The following is a 17,037-nucleotide window of genomic DNA, read 5'->3' as shown; positions in this document are numbered from 1 at the left end:
CACACACACACACACACACACGTATATATAATAAGAAATTAATGAAAATTAATGAATTTTTCCTCTTCATGTTTTTATAATTAAAGAAATGTAAACACTGAAACAGACTGCACAATAAATATGGATACATTACAAATTCTGTAGCTAAATTACACAAAGTAATCACTCCATGAATAAAATTAAAATGATAAAGAATGGTGCTTTATTCTCCTTCTTATCCATTTTTTAAGTAAAACCCAGACATTTGGATCTGCTTCACTCCAATACTGATATTGCGTTTATTGTTGAGAAAACAAGTGTACTTGATTTGATCTATATCTGTGTTTGGCAAGATTTAGGTGCTACTCCTTGACTCAGGAATAAGTATCTGTAGAGAAGAGGAAATTATAATATCAACATTCATGTCCACACGGGTGCTGAATGAATGCAGCAGCATTAGTGGGACCAGTTGAGACCAGTCGGACTCCCCCTGCACTGCAGGCTTCATTGAAAAGATTGGATATGAGGAGAGGAGCGAGCCTCCGTCTGCCTGAAATGCACTCATTTTGGAGCTACAGGCAGGCCCATAAGTTTTTGGACAGTTATACTTTTTGTGTGTGTTTGTTTTTGTAATTTTGCATCTGCATTCGTGGATTTTTATAGAATAGAAAAATATGGTCGATGTAAGTTTTATCACACTAAAGCATTTATGAAATGTGAGTAAGCAGACTAACCATGTATGAATAGCTCTGTCTCCCAAGCCTAGTCACAGTTAATAAGGTGGGATGCCTTTCTGCCACAGTCTTTTTTCTCTGTCAGTAGTGACGGGAGAATTCATTTACTTATATAAAATAATAATATACTAGGATAATACCCCATTAAGAGTAAGACACCTGGTGGTACTTGCTGAGCATTGAGTCTGACTTGGGTTAATGAGCTCTCAATTATAGACTACTCTCTCCACACAAGTACAAACTGCTGCACAGATCTGCTGTGGGAGAAGTATTGCAAAAGTCGGGTGTAAAGAAACAGCCAATTTAAAAGCTGAGTGATGTGAAACTGATGACTTGTGTGTAAATTCAGTGATTTGAGCAAGACGTCAAGACTTTTCAACCATTAATATCTCCTACGCTTGCAGATTTATTACACACACACAGATGTGATAAAACAGTTCCTTAAGTCTCTTGAAAGCCTTCTGAGCAGATTCATGCCAGCTGATTGGAAACTTTGGAGAGGTGAGAGTGGTTTCCTGCTTGGTCTGGGTGAGTTAGTGTTTTTCCGTAGTGCCTGGCGCTGCTCCTCTGGGTCATCATCACTCCTCCCAGGGCTTCCAGCTGGAGCTGATTAGACCGGCAGTACTTAAGACCAGCGCTTACAACTAACCCTTGCCAGAATGTCTGCTAACCTATGTTAGTTTGCAGCTACTTGTATCCTGTGTTAATCATAGTGCCATAGTACCTTCTCTTGTCTTCTCTGTCAGTTTATGGACATACTCTCTCCATCTTACCATAATTTCTCCAACCTGGATGCTGGTCACTTCTGCTCCATCAAAGCCAGTAATATCTCACTGAATGATATCCATCCACACCTGCCTGCCCCCCTTTCACTGCTTGGAACCTGAGGATCAATCCTCACTGGACCCACCAAGACCACAACCACTCCAACCAAGACCTTCCCCTCCAGCTCACTCTACCTGCAAATAGGTAAGACTTTAGACATTTCACCTGGACTTTGCTCGCACTTCTCAGAACCACCTTGACTCTCTTTTCGCTCTGTTTCAGTGCCCCAGTCAGCCAACTCTTGAGCCACAGTTTCTCTGCCAAGTCCGTTTTCTCATTGCTGGCAACTGAGCCCTGACATTAGTGGCAGTACAATCTTATTGTGTTTACGGATGAGCTTACGGTAGAAATTGGCAAGGCCAAGGAAACACTGAAAATGTTTTCTGGTAGCTGGTTCAGGGCAAGTCCATAACTCCCTGGACTCTGGCTGGGGTCTGTGCTAATTTGATCATTTGACGACACAGCCAAGGGACAAGATAGAGTAAGGATTAAAATTTAAACTTCTCACTTTTCACATACAATTTGTTCTCCAGTAAGTGATGGAAAACCTGACGAATGACAGACTGACTCTCAGAGAGGTTCCTGGAAAAGATCCAGATCTTTTCAAGAAAGGTAAACACAAACTAGTTCAGAAAGTCTCAGATGATGTCATTTACCAATATCAGAGTTGTTGGTGCGTCAGAATGGCATTACTAAGTATTCAAAATGAGCAAGTTGGGTTTTGAATGTTGTTTTCTATCCATCTCCTTGACTGATATGAACAAGATTACAAGTATTGCATAAATCCACTTAAAAAAAAAACAAAAACAAAAAAACAAACAGAGAAAAACAGATGTAATGGGTATTTATTTTTAACAGTAATGTTGTTCAAACCTCGAAATATCAATGCAACAGCAAAGGGACCTGTCTGTTGTTGTTGTAGCTGTTAGAACTGATGTCTGAAAGCCAACAAAGATGCCCAACGGATTTACTTTGCCAAGTGGATCATCACGGCCTTGCTTTTTTGGTCCATTTGATCAACCTTTGTTGTTATTATTTATTTCATTTTATTTTCAGTTGTTACAGACATGGCTGGGGGATAGGAAAGAGAGAAAGAAAGATGAAGGGGGACAGTGAGAAAGGACACTTAAAAAGGAAACAAATCTCCCAGATCACCTGTTGAGAGAAAAAGCAAAAACGAGGGCGACATAATAAACACAGCACCATCGCATTAATCTAGCTAACAGTAAATACTAAATATTGAATGTTGTTGTGCAGCACGCAGGACTGACAACGATTGCTGTGACTTAAATAGTCACAGCAATCGTTGCTTGAACCAGAAGAAGAGCTTTTGTTCCACGTGAGGATTGTGGTTGCTTAATGAAGGGTGTCCTAATACCAGGGGCTTCAAAGAGATGCATCTCAATATGTTTGGAGTGGTTGGCTGATAATGAGAGCTACCACTTCTGTAGGATGGGTGATATCTGGAATGTAGATACTAATGTGGATAAGTGAAGTGTTTCTGGCAGCTCCCCCAAAGGAATATTGAGCTTGATGGCTTTGGTTTGAGCCCCAAAATGTGTTTGTCTTTGGAATCTATGAGTGCTCGAAGTGAATGGGAAACTATCTGAGAGGTGAATTTAGCGCTGAGCAGAAGTCTATGTAGAGATGCTTGATTAATTTTGCCTGCCGTTATCCCTACTATGACTGCTGGATGTTGGTTAACCGCAAAGAACAGGTGTCAATAAAATGTCCTTTTGTGCGACAATAGAAACTCACCAGCTGTGATCCCTTCCTCTCTCTCATGGAGGGATACAGATTCTTCTCCCTGCCTGCTTCCTTAGCCAGTCAGCAACTGTTACTTTGACAAAAGGTGATGAGTTTATGTGATGCTGTGTCACAAGTTCAAGCCTTTGTTAAACACACTAATGAATTTTTTCAGGAAGGCTATCTTTAACTATGCCCCAATTCAGGGGCTACTACCTTCGAAGGCTGCAATTGAAGGCCGATTATTATGTCACAGCCAGGTGCTGAAGGCTGTCCCAATTCGAAGGCTGCTCCAAATGCGGCCGACAAACGCTCCTTCATTTCCCCGAATTTGAAGGATAGGTCGGATGTATCGAAGGAAACGCCATGATTCCCAGAAATAGTCTCTCTTCCTCTTTTTGCCCTAAAAACAAACACATTAGAATTTTCACGAGCTGATACAAACTCTCCGATGTGAATGTTTCATCATTCAGTGCAGTCACAGGCACATGTATGAATGCTGGCACTTTGGACATACGTAGTTGTCTTTGGTGGACCGCTGTGGATGCTCGTTTGTGTGACGCCATCTTTCTGTCTCCGCCCGATCGAAATATTTCGCCTGCTCATCTTTTGAGAGCAACTTCCACTGTGGACAGAAGAGCACAGGAACACACTGTCAGCATATACAAATGCACAGCTACACTGTTACTACACATTACTACAGGACAGCTGGTACACATGCATAAACACGAGCACAAAACACGAACAGATCCATAAATGTATGTAGAGTTAGTTACACACTTACTCTCGCTCCCGCAACTGCATTCACAGCTGCACTCCCACTCATGTTCAATTCAGCCACCACCTTTGGCCTCTGCTCTTTCAGATAGACCATGAAGGCATTTGGTGGCTTCTTAATAGAAGGGCGTCCGTCATCCTGATGGGATTGACGCGGTCGTTTTCTACAGGGATAAAACACAGAGTAAGAGCACATGTCAACACTGTGAGAAACCTGCAGGACGGTGAGAAAAAGCAGCACAGCAAGCTTACCTTGGAGTGGACCTGGTGGGTGGAGGAGCAAGAACAGTGTCTGGTGGTGCTTTGGGGATCACATTTACAGGCCACTGATACAGTAGCTTCTGTGGAGGGAGGGAGAAGGTTAAAACCCCACGATACTGACACTTAGTCCAGCACTTCAGAGGCTAATAATGATAAGCGCCACAGAAACATGTACGTGTGGACAAATTCAAACTTTGGTAATTTAATCTTCACCAGATTCAAAGAAGATTGCATGAACAACACAAAGTGATCAGTGGGAGGAGAACATGTGCATAAAACTACATTTATACATAGCTTCACTTTGCGCTCCTCACTTATTTTTGGAATTATAATTACAGACAGTGATTAAGTTTACTGATCAGCAAAGCTTCACACCACAGTTATACAAAGGTAAAATACAAGGAAGGTGGCAGCAGAAAAACAATTTTTCTTTCATCTGGCCTGAAGTATCTGACAGTTTTAAGCACCTTTATCAGTAAACACCTGCCACCACCTCTGGCTGTCTCACCTGGCCATCAGTTCCTGGCTGAGTGAGGAGGTGAGCTTCCACCGGGATAATGGGAGTGACCATCAATGGAGCTTGCTCCTGAAACAGAGATGGAGCTGATCCCAGGAAAGATTCTCCAGTATGATTCATTGCTGCTAGCTGAGGGGAGGCGGATGGTCCAGCAGGAACAGGAGGAGGAGGTGGAGGGTTGGGTGTTTGCTGTTGTATTTCATACCTGGTGTCCATTTTAGTGACACAGGGCTTATGTGGCGTTTTTTATTTGAACTCGGCCAGAAGAAAGACACTGATTCTGTCTGGGATCCTGTGGCACACATACATAGGAGGTTTTGATTCTGTTAGACAGAGACTGACACCTTACATAATACACAACTAAACCCAGGACAACTATTGTGTGACTTACCAGTTAAAATCAGTATCAAATGTAAATATTATATTGATTTTATTAAAAATTCAACAACCTTTAAATGTGTTGTATTTGTAAACTAATTGAAACCAAACTGAAAAATGTAAAAACATTCAAACCAATGAATACACAAAACTATCAACTATTGCAGCTATCATTAAATGTCTGCATGTACATATAATCACTAGTTCTTAATTTGTTATATCACACAATCAGATTTTAAAGTGTACTTTTTCTGATAGTACTACTGCACTTTTTGTTCAGACTTTTACATGTTGTGAATTACTTAGTTCACTGTTCACTCATCCACAGTCATCATCATGGCTGGATTTCCCTCTTGAGGGTCCCCAGGGCAGTTTTTCTGAGCCTCCCACTCATGGGGCTATTATGGTAGAAAAAGCATTTGTGCATGATTTCACTGTTTTCTGCTAATCCAAATGTTTGTATCAGAAAGCCTGGTTATACTTTGACAGTGATATGCCCTCCTCTTTGACAGTGTTTTTTTTAATTTGGTTAGATATGTTGAAGTTGTTTTTTTTCATCGTGGTGTTGTTGAGCTGAGACAAAACAACCAAAACTATGTTTATCCAAAAACCTATGGACTGAAATATATTTTGAAAATGAATGCATTGCAGGCACACAGAGTCTTGTTCCCCATCATCATATCTGATCTTTTCAGGCAAACCTAACTGGTCTCAACTCGCCCCAGAGGCGAAACTACAAAAACGTTTGTCCAACAAATTATGGACGCAGCTGTCTCTGTTGTAGATCCCTGAGGTGGAGTTTTGTTTTTCTGCTTATGTGGCCTATTGTGAAATATTTTGAAGTCAAATGGACTCTTGGGTGGAACCACAGATTGCTTATAGACGTTACAAAACACATTCAGTCTCCACCAGAGATTTTTCTTTTAGAAAAAGTAACAACACATGCAATCTTATTTCTATAAAATAGTGAAATAGAATTATTAACAGAAACAGAAATACTGAAGTGAAAAACAGAGTGGCACTGATGGTATGACTCATGGTATACGTAAACGCTTCTGTGGAAGAGACGCTAGTCACGGATGATTAGACACTGCCAATGCTGTAAAAGCAAATCACAGCGCAAGACTGGATAACCCAGAACTGCAGATAATAGAGCTGTCTATATCTGCAAGAATGAAAAGCTTCCAAAATTTTTAGTACTGATTTATAGACAATAATAATAATAATAATAATAATAATAATAATAATAATAATAATAATAATAAGCATTTAATGAGAAATCGGTTTGGCCTGAAGAGCAAAACAAAACAAGAAAAGACGCTCACTGTTAAACACATTAATGCACGCCTTTTAAGCACTGCTTCTGGTAAAGTCTTAAATCAGGGGTGTGAAACATCAGCATTTTGCTTCTTGTTGATTCAAACCACCTGTATCTTTTGTGTTGTGTCAGGAAGGGTCAAACTCTGCCACATCAAACATGCAAAGCTACCTGCTGCGGAGGCAAGAAACCAGCTGAAGGTAGGTTTTTCAAACAACCTCCTGAGATATAAAAATAATTTTCCTGCACATTTCCATTCATTCTCTGCCTCTCTACCATAGGGTCCAAAGCGGGTACACCATGGACAGATCACTGATCTGACGCAGGGCTAACACAGAGAGACAGACAACAATTCACACTGACAATTTAGAATCACCAGTTAACCCAACGCCACTAACTGCCTGTCCTTGGACTTGGGAGGATGCCAGAGTACCCAGAGGGAAACCACAAAAAAAAATAAAACAGGGAAATTTGCCCAGAATGGTCCCAGTTGAACTCTTTGTTGCTGTGAGGCAACAGCACTAACAACTGCACCACCATATTACCCAAACAGTTCTGGTTTTGTATTTTATTAAGAAATAAGTAAGACGAAGAAGAAGACTTCTGCAAAAGTTCTATGCAGGGGCCCGATTGAGCCTTCTGGCTGGCTAAAATGATACATGAAAAATATTTTTTAGCGACTACTGACGAAATTGACAGATGCTTTTTGTTTTGTAAGGAATTTTAAAAAGACTTATTTATTGAAGACACCGATGGTTTTTAGCCACAGCTACACCTGTTGGTCTTCAAGGTTTTTGGGCCAAACAGTCTCAAACACGAGGCTCACACGGTTGAGCACATCTATTTTAACCCCAAAACACAACCCATTTCCCCAATTCAATGCTGAAAACTCTACTAGGTGGTGATGTGGTGGGTGTATGCACTGTTGTGTGTATTGGGAAGCAAGTGGGTGCAATGCAGACTTTCTTGTCCCCATAAGGATGAAGCCTTCTCAGCAGCACCATGAGGTTTGCAGGGGTTTGATTCTTGACTCGTGGCTGTAAAATCTGATAAGACATTTACTTTTCTTCAGTCAGGCTCAAATAGAAAACCTGTGCTAACTTCATATCATGTCAAACCATAATTGTGAAAATTTTACTGAACATTTATATCAGAACGCTCAAAACATGCAGCCCAACTTCTCTATGTCCATTTATATTCAATTAGATATTCATTTTCTATCATTTCATTTATTCTTGTTTGTGCTAACAGAGTCTCATTCTTCTTCTTTTCATGGGAATCGAACAGTAATTCTGTGGTATACATTTTATCCCCACGTGACTCTTGAGGTGATCTGAACAGATAAAGCTGATGGAAATCGCAAAGCCCGGCCGTCATGTTGAAACACATCACCGTCGCATTTCTAACGATGAGAAGAGAAACTGTGGTCTTTTTAAAGTAGGCCAAGAACCCACAGCAGCTGACTGATAACCAAGGCAGCATGACCCTGAGGTTCATGATCAGTGTTTCACCACAAACAGTGGCTCAAGCGCCAGCTATAGTGGACACAGCAGACACGCAGCAGTTTCACACTTGGATCATTTAATGCGGTAGCTCGGTGACAGCTTTCTTCTCTTGGCAGAGCTCACGCCACCTGTTTTTTTCTTTTCTTCCTTTTTTCCTTCCTTAAAGTTTGTTCAGCTTCCCCCTTCACTCTGTTGAGCTGCATACCTAACCACCAAGAATGCCATGAGGCGTGTGGCTACAAGCACACAGCTGATTGCATCACATCTCAGAGCGTCTGAGGGTGTGCGAGTGAGACAGAGAATCGTTTTTCTTCTTCTTCTATTTAACGTTAAGTCATATCAGGAAGTGCGATGCTGTGACAGTACAGAAGGAAGCGGGCGCACAATGGCACTATGTCTGTCTCTTGGATTGGTAACATGAGCACCCCGAGGGTGAAGGTCCCCCTGCTCCTGCTGCTGCTGCTGACCACTGTGCTGCCTGGGACAGGTAGGACCGGGGACATTAGTTTCTTTACTTTCAAACAAAGCAGTGCTCTCCGCTTTCCTGCCTCCTCCCCGCTTTTGCCTTTTGTGCGCTTCAGTTTTTCTTTTGGGGCACTCTGAGAACGTCTTTTTGACTGAAAATCAAAGGCTCCTATTGCTCACGCTTTCAAAATCAAAAAAACTTCTCCTATAGTTAAAATGTAACAAGCAGAAATTGACAGTATAGGGCTAGAAGAGTCACAGGTTTGACTGTGAGATGAGCGCCATGTGTAGAAATCAGTTACCTGTCTTTATAGTTTTATAAGTCTATAACAAGGTCAGCCAAAGCTGCCTCTTACAGGCGTCACAGTCTACAGTTAGTACACTCTGAAAAGGACAGTTTCAACACAACGTTATTGTTTTTTACTGAGTGGAAAACTTGCTTTAAACCAGTTGCTCAACATCATCACCTCCTAGTCCTCGGTTTTGCAACAGTTTTGATTTTTTTTGCAATCATTTGGACTAAACTAGACGGAAGTGCTGAGTTCCTGTGCGATCTGACTCGGGTTCGCTGTTTTTCACAATGTTGCCAATGAACTCAAGCAGAAGTAACAGTCTTCAGCCCCAGGTGTGTTTCACTTTTGCTATGAAATGCTGCAGATGCTTTACTTTCAAGTGTTCGCCGTCCAATTTCAATGACATAACAGCTCCCCAACACAAAGTAACGAGCTGTGTCCAAATACAGGGTTTGGCCAAGAAGAAATGGAACAAAGCGGGTCAGGGAATGACACAGTAACCACAGGTGAGGTGTAAATAATATGCTGCAAAAGTATGTGGACATGTTTTTTCTGTCAGTGCTCTGAGAAACAGATGTCTTAGTTTGTCTCAATCTTGATATCTTGATATCTCTAACTGAAGGCCTGAAGTTAAAAAAGAGATACTTGCTCATAAGATCACCATAGAGAGTAACCTGCGCGCATATATGTATAACCTTTGCCTTGAATTCCCTTTATTGAAACAATATCTTATAATAATATAATTAAAATTTACTTCAATTTATGTGTCTTTTAAGCATTTATTTGATGCATCAGTTTACAGCAGAACTTAACACCAATGTATTTATATACATTGGTGTGGATTTTAATCTTTTTTTCTGTCGTACTGGAGTTCCTGAGTGCACTTACACTGAAATTTTGGAGAGGAGAGCCCTCCCCTCTCCCCCAGATCCTTAAAGAATCACTTCTCCTCAGGTCTGCACTGAGCCTGTGGGCTGGGCTGTAAATTAAGCATTTACAAGTCTGAACTTGCAAAGAGGGGAAAGAAATCCCACCATGTGACGGTGTTTCAGTATTAATCAGCCCACTCAGCTGCAGTTCTGCAGACGCTGTCACCCACTTCAACACGTTCTCTTGGATAAACATCCAACAGTGAGCATGACTTCACCACCAAACGTCAGGTGCCCACCTCGCTGAATGGGGGAAAATCCCAGAGTCTCCAACACTGTGGCGAACGTCTGCAAAATATGATTTCTTTTAAAAATCGCGAGTATTTATGACTTTTTCCTCTAATGTGTTACAAGTGTTTTGTTTTTTCTGCGATGTTCACTCAGAGACTCATGCGTGCCTCTACTTATCAATACAGCCATTTTATTGCTTTTTTCTGCCACTAAGGTGTATTAAAGTAGCTTTTACTTTCCTGTACTTATTTTAAAGCTGTAGTGACTAATTTTTAGATCAGCGTTTCCCACGAAAGAGACAACACAACACGCTTTAATGTCTCATGACCCATGCAGCCAGCGATTCTTACAAAATTTCAGAGTATTAGCGTCCCTGCCCTCAAATACTCTGAATCATTTCAGAATGTACAACACTAATCGAAAGCATGACATGAATCATTCAGTGACTGTAAAGGAGGAAGGAGAGGGGCTTATGCTTTTCAAATTAACACAGAATTGTATTCTTTTTCTTTTCATTTCGTTTCTTTTTTAAAATTTATTTCTGCTGTTTATGGTTTTAGCTCTGATAAATGTATTTTCTCTGGGAGTCTGCCTAATTTAAATATATTTGTTTTTACTTTGAGAGTGCTTTTCAGTTACTTGTGCAGGCGTTGCCTACACATTAACTAAAATTACTAAGAATTTAAGCATCTTTGGACTTCATCAATGTTAATTTTGTAAGGGAGCTTATGGAACAATTTTTTTTAAAATTTCCTGCCCAATATAAACTTAAAATCATCACAAACCTCCAAGTGAATGTGTCACATCATAAAAAACAGCTTCAGGAAATGGTATGAAACCTCGTTCTTCTTCTTTCCTCTCCCCGCAGTCGCCTCGCATTTATCTTGTGACCCTTTGAATGATGCCTGAACCCTAGTTCAACTCTAGCGACGACAACAATAACACTATTTTTTTTTTTAACACATCCTCGGGTTTCTGCAAAGAGAGAAATTTTACTTACGTTTTGTTGCTAAAAATGAAAGCGGGCCTCGTATTGGGGTAATTGTGTTGCTTTTACTTAAGCAGTAATCTGGATATTGGATATTTTTAGCTTTACGATATTAGGTTTTTCTTTGTTGCTCTGTTTCTTTCATATTACAATAAAAAAAAACTGTTATGATGTTACTACAGCATCTTTTTTGTATTTGGTTTTCAATTTAGATGCTTAGCAACCACACTTTTTGGATATCTACATACTTTTGTCCAGGAGTATGAACACATCTGCTCTTTCTGTTGTTCCCAGTTGTTACTGACACCAGTATAGTCATCAATCAGACCAGTTCAAATGGGACTCTGTACGGTGGGTCCACAGCAGCTTTTATTTTACATGAAATCATTTTCCCCTCATCATTACATGTGAATGATGCTTTGCTTTGTTTTTTATCATCATTTGTTCTGTTTTTGCTCCCTTTTCATTTTGGATGAAACCATCTCACAATTTCTGGTTGTTTCTACTCGGGGTTCATGCAGAAGGCAGTGCCTCCGGTAGTGGTATGTATAACTGACTGCTTCTTTTACCACATGAGTAATGATTGCATTAATTATCACCTGTGCAACTGTAGTAGTCACTGGGCTGAATTGAATGTAATGTCAGTAATGCCCCATGGTTTTAATTCCTGTGAAAATCCCCTCTTTGCATATTTTTATGCCAGTGAACAAATTTTAAGACCGTTACGAGGCCTGGGTGAAACGAATGATTAAACTGCTGTCTTCCTTCCACAGTTGCCACATCAATAGATGAAAACTCCATGGATGAAACTGAATCATCAGGCCTGGACCCCATCATTATCATTATCCCTGCAGTGCTGGTGGTCTTAATCATCTGCATGATAGTTTGTGGCATTTTCATCAACCGCAAGTGGAACAAACAAAAGAGAAATCCAGGTATGTCAATCAGAGGAGGGAATATTTTAAAGTTTCACTTCTCTCACTTAATCCTGGTGTCATAGATTATTAGGCAGAGGACTCACTCGCAGGACTCTGAAGTTTAGAGAGAAGGTGAGGGTTTATTTACAATGTGACACCAAGTGAGGATATATACATATATACAGTGAGACAGATAACACAGGGGGTGGAGCTTCAACTTAATCCACAACTCACTCAGAAAGTCCACTCCAAAATGCTCATGCTCACTCACACACATCCACAGAAATCCAGACGGCAGGGAAGACGTGCAGGGAATCTAGAAGGCCTGTACACAGAGAAAAACAAAAAGTCCAAAAACAAACAAAAAGTGAAGGACTGGGGGTGATAGACTGAAGTATCTGAAATAATTTAGTGTTTGGTGGTTTTTAATGACTACTGCAATTCTCTTCTGCATGGTCTCCCCCAAAAATCCCTCCATAAGCTTCAACTGGTTCAGAACTCTGCTGCTCGAATTATCACCAGAACCCCCTCCTACCAGCACATCACCCCTGTTCTTCAGGAAATTCACTGGCTCCCTGTGAAATTGCGGATAATTTTCAAACTTCTTCTGCTCACCTTCAAGGCCATTCATAACCTCGCTCCTTCTTACCTTTCTGACCTGTTAACCACCACTTGTTCTGCCCGTTCACTTCGTTCTTCTTCTTCTATCCAGCTTACTGTACCTTCCTTCCGCCTCACCACCATGGGAAGCAGAGCTTTCAGCTGCTCTGCTCCCAGGCTGTGGAACTCTCTGCCCCCAGAAATAAGAAATATTGGTTCTCTCCCCCAGTTTAAATCCCAACTCAAAACTCATCTGTTCAAATCTGCATATTCACTGTGAATCCACTGTTTGTTCATTTTATCTTGTGCTTGTATTTTATTGTTCTTATTCTGCCATTGTTTTACTAAGTGTTTTATCCTATTGTAAAGTGTCCTTGGGTGACTTGAAAGGCGCTCATAAATAAAATGTATTATTATTATTATTTAATGTACAGATTATCTGATTTGTTTTTTTGTTTTTTTATGACTGCGGCCTTGACTGCTGCATATTCTCTGCTTGTAGACCTGAGTAAGGAAGATCCATATTTGGATGGATCCAGTACAGAGAAGGTGCCGATGTAAGTGTCACCCATGTCATTTTGCTACAACTGCTTATTGAACCTGTTAAAGAACTGATATCATCTCGATGTTCAGCGCTTTGTGAGAATAACTTCCTGCTTGTGGCTGCAGCTGAATGATACTGAGAGCTGTAAAGAAAACATATACTACCCCCTGGCTTCTGTGCAATCTTTTACTATAATACTACAAACACGTCTTTCTTTTTTATTTAAGTCCGACTTATTAAAGATTAAAAAATGTGGCTCTGAAGTCCTTTGAAATTATATTTGATGTGATGATACAAAAGAAAGAAAAAAAATATGACTCTCAGTCCTTCTTTGCGTCTTTCAGGCCGATGTTTGAAGAGGACGTGCCCTCTGTACTCGAGCTCGAAATGGAAGAGTTGGACGAGTGGATGAAAAAGGATGGTAGGTTTCACTGGATGAAGAAGAGAATTTGGAAACAAAAATACTGTGGCTAGGAATCTGATAGAAATACAGATCACAAAAGAAATACGTCGAAGTTCACTGACATCCAGGTTTTGGTGGTGTCGAGTGACTAAAAAGAAGGCACCAGGTCTTCTTTTTGTCTCTTAACCAAGAGACTCTGTCAGTTCTGAAACAACTGGCCAAGCGTCACAGGTATTTAAGCCCCAGCGAGGGAGGCTGTGCCCTTGGAGGTTGTCCTGAAGGTCACTGACATGCCATTAATCGTATGTGAGTCATGACATGAGTTAGGGTGTGGAAAAAAAGTCTTGCCACTGTCACTGGAGCTAAAGTGCCAGTAATGCTCTCAGACAAAAACTGGTTCAACCGAAAGATAAAACGCAAGCTGAGCATCATAGTGTAGTGCAGTGACAGGTGCTCAGACTTTTGCAACCACTCCACCAACGTGGAGAGCCACCCGCACAGGGAAAGACCCAGCTGGTTTGAGAGAGGCGTGAAGGAGGTGCCACAGTTTATCCAGCAGATGTCGCTGTTGTTTACATCAAGTAATCTCCAGCAGAGCTTCTTACGCTGAAGTTGCTTTATTCCACACTGACTGATCTCATGACTTTTCTTTGAATTCTTTGCATAGGTGAAACTGCAGAGGACTCTAAATGTCTGTAACTGAATTTAAGGTGAGCATACCTGTGCATATTATCAAGTTATTAACATTTACAGACTATTTTGAGAATAATTTCTCTCAATTGCAACCTCACTTAGGATTTGTTTATATATTAGATCATTAGATCTCCAAAATGTGTTTTTAAACCAAATGATGATCAAGCATGAAGAAGTGTAGAGTTTTGAGTGACATTTTCCTGCTGCCTACTAACAAAACTTCACTTAATATTGATTTTCTCATAGTACAAACACAGAGCGTTGCGCAAACAAATTACTTATAGCATGTTGCACAACAATGCTAACACAACACAGATCAACAGCTGACTCGGGCAATAAAAAGTGTTTCCAAGCCGTTTCCTCTCTGCTGCCAGCCTCTGTTTGTTGTGATGCACCAGCTGGTTTTCAGCAGAGCTGTGACTGATGAACTGTGACCCTTTCGTCACTGCACATGTTTGAAAGCGCAAACACCACTAACATCTGTTAGTGATTACAACAGGCATGCGTGGAAGTGTGGTGCAACTCAACCCTGGAATAGTCTCCTTTACTGGAAGAGCCGGGAAGGCGAGGTCAAGGTCCGCTCCGCGAACTGTTGACCAACGTCATTTACACATTGCTTTTTCCCAGGGTTTTATTTCCAAAGCTGTACAAGGGCTAGAGGTTACTTGCATTCAACTAGGAGGCACTTTGTACACACGAGGTTACACAAGAGATCTCAAAACAGAAGTAAATGTGATGTTGGTGTTGCTGCGGTTGCTCAATGCGATGCCATCTAGCGTGGCAGCTGTGCCCTGTTTGTCAGACCTGTGAATTTCCACGGTGACTCGGGCACAATGGTGGCTGGGAGTAAGAAAAGAAAGCATATGCAGTGTTGCTGAAAGCAAGTTTGTTAAAATAACCTAGAATAAGTTTAACCTTTGTGACATTCAGACGAAAACCAGTCTCATGACCAGTTTTAACCTAGTGATTAATTCGAGGATCCTGCAGGCTTCATTTATGTTGCCCATGAATGTAGATGCTTTTAGGTGCTTCAGTCAACTACAGCTTCATACCAGACCTCTTCATCAGCTTATTTACCACTCAAATATGAAGCTCTGGTTAGTGTGTAGCAAGAACGGAGGCTGTGAAAGGCATTGAGAGCAGAGCTAAACAGGAAGTTTCTGATGTTTGTGAAGCAAAACAATGAGCTGAAAAACACCAAAATGCAGATGCTTGGTTCTAAAGCGTGTGAAACCTTTATTCTACACAAGAATAGATTCATTGCCAAATATGCTCAGGAAAACAGGATGAATATCGGCCACTGCAAACGTTGCTTTCAAGTTAAGCACCTCCGCTCTGACTTTTCACACTTATGTTTTTTTTAGTCGTGTGTGGGATCATCACCTTTCCAGCTCAGCTCACGGGTAGCAGAGGAGCTGTGAAGTGAAGGTTTTATTGTTTTGTTGCTGCCAGAGTCTGAGGTTTGTGATTAGTGATCCTTCTTTGACGCTGCGTGAACCAGTGCTTACCATGTGTGCAGCGAGGCTGTGATGGACTGTACGGCACTGTGAGTCAGTGAATGTGGCACACTAGAGATGGAGTTGGGCTGAATTATGCTGTAATTTAAACCCTTTTGATCCCAAATATCAGCTGAAAAACTACCCGAATGTGTCAGTTTTACCACATCAGCTGCAAACACAGGACACTGGAGTTACATTTTAGAAGGTTGACCTTTAAGTCTGACATGTCTACCTCTTTCTCTTTCCCATGATTCCCTGTCTGCAGGTTAAAGGAGACACTGTCAACACAACGCAAGCCAGCACTGATGTTTGAACCTCCTCCACCAGCAATAATCCAGCCATGTGACTGTCTGGAAACAACAACACTTAACACTCATTTTTACAATTTTGCTGGAAAACAGCAACAAAAATTCAACCTCAAATTTTTTCTAATGCAACACCTCTGATAGCCGTTAGTGAACAGCAGCATATAACAACCGAACCAAAACCGTCTCTCTGTGATCCGTTTCACACCACATGGTGTTCTGCTTTAATATGCTGCCAGGTACATGTACAGTATTTTATGGCTCAGATTCATAATGTAGTAACTGATGATGTTACAATTAGGTCAATATCTCTCTCCTCTCCATCATAGATTGCACTGTTCTTTGTTTCTGCTTATGGCTTTTTCCTAAGCTCAAAGCCATTTTGTTGCATTACACTATGAGTCCCTCCAGCTGGAGGTTTTAAAGGGGAGATATCCAGCTGAATGCATGACAGAGAAGCAACTTTTTTAAGTGTTTTGTTTGAAATCTCAAAGCCTGTTTCTAAAGCTTTGGATAAATTATTTCCCGTCATCGAAGCAGCTCTCAGAAAGCTGCACCCGATAAGATTTTTATCTCTCCACAGATAACAAATAACTCGTTGACTGAACACTTTATATTCTTTCCTTTGTCTTTGAAAGTGTTGAATCAAAGCAGTTGTAACATTGATCCAAATGTGAGCTCTACTTTCTTATAGCGTCAGTCAGTATTGTGCGGGATCCTGCACTGTAAATATGAGAATACAGTATACCAAAAGATGTTTGTAAATATTTCATAAAGGCACTTGTGTCATTGATTTGCTGATGGTGCTTTAAGTAAAATTTCAATAAATAAAACCTTGCCATAAAATTCGTCTCTCTTTGTGTGTGTGTGTGTGTGTGTCTTTGTCTTTGTTTTCCACGAAGATGGATCCCCTTGAAATTTAGACATCACAGTCAACTGATGATGAATCCTGTACTGGTTATGGTGGTGCTTACGTTTCCTTGAGTGCCACTGTTCAGTTTGGATTTTTGATTGTCTTGAAATTTGACTGTAGGAATATCAGCAGCTCAAACCTTTTACTTCACCCAGTAAAATTTTGTATCCTAGTGATTTTGGTTTTTTCCTCTTGTTGTGTACCCATGAAATTACAA

At 40.8% G+C, this 17,037-nt stretch overlaps 1 protein-coding gene and 1 long non-coding RNA gene across 7 annotated transcripts; both read left to right on the top strand.

Annotated features, from left to right (window-relative positions):
- The first annotated feature begins 6,665 nt into the window (after positions 1-6,665).
- Positions 6,666-6,997, top strand: LOC145429471 (uncharacterized). Its single transcript, XR_013909715.1, has 2 exons — positions 6,666-6,735; positions 6,817-6,997. It is a non-coding gene; the product is annotated as an uncharacterized LOC145429471 (long non-coding RNA).
- Positions 6,998-8,260: 1,263 nt separating this feature from the next.
- On the top strand, positions 8,261-16,753 carry tmem154 (transmembrane protein 154). Of its 6 annotated transcripts, none has more exons than XM_026171390.2 (9): positions 8,261-8,527; positions 9,248-9,304; positions 11,241-11,297; positions 11,468-11,488; positions 11,720-11,881; positions 12,966-13,020; positions 13,352-13,428; positions 14,078-14,120; positions 15,868-16,753. In XM_026171390.2, the coding sequence occupies exons 1-8, from the start codon at positions 8,434-8,436 to the stop codon at positions 14,107-14,109; spliced, it is 555 nt and encodes a 184-aa protein (XP_026027175.2). In that variant the 5' UTR covers positions 8,261-8,433; the 3' UTR covers positions 14,110-14,120; positions 15,868-16,753. The 6 variants fall into 6 exon arrangements, with proteins under 6 accessions (XP_026027175.2, XP_026027176.2, XP_026027177.2 ...); XM_026171391.2 differs by having other exon boundaries at positions 8,304-8,527; positions 11,471-11,488; XM_026171392.2 differs by lacking the exon at positions 14,078-14,120 and having other exon boundaries at positions 8,304-8,527.
- The last annotated feature ends 284 nt before the right edge of the window (positions 16,754-17,037 follow it).

The sequence above is a fragment of the Astatotilapia calliptera genome, chromosome 6 (assembly GCF_964374335.1).
Source record: "Astatotilapia calliptera chromosome 6, fAstCal68.1, whole genome shotgun sequence".
NCBI lineage: Eukaryota > Metazoa > Chordata > Actinopteri > Cichliformes > Cichlidae > Astatotilapia > Astatotilapia calliptera.
The sequence above is the reverse complement of the archived record's forward strand: the minus strand, read 5'-3'. Positions and strand labels throughout refer to the sequence as shown.

Coding starts and splice junctions, on each gene's coding strand:
- tmem154 (XM_026171390.2), top strand. CDS start 8,434: ATGTCTGTCTCTTGGATTGGTAACATGAGCACCCCGAGGGTGAAGGTC. Junction 11,489..11,719: donor AGGCAGTGCCTCCGGTAGTG/GTATGTATAACT, acceptor TTCCTTCCACAG/TTGCCACATCAATAGATGAA. Junction 13,429..14,077: donor CGAGTGGATGAAAAAGGATG/GTAGGTTTCACT, acceptor TTCTTTGCATAG/GTGAAACTGCAGAGGACTCT.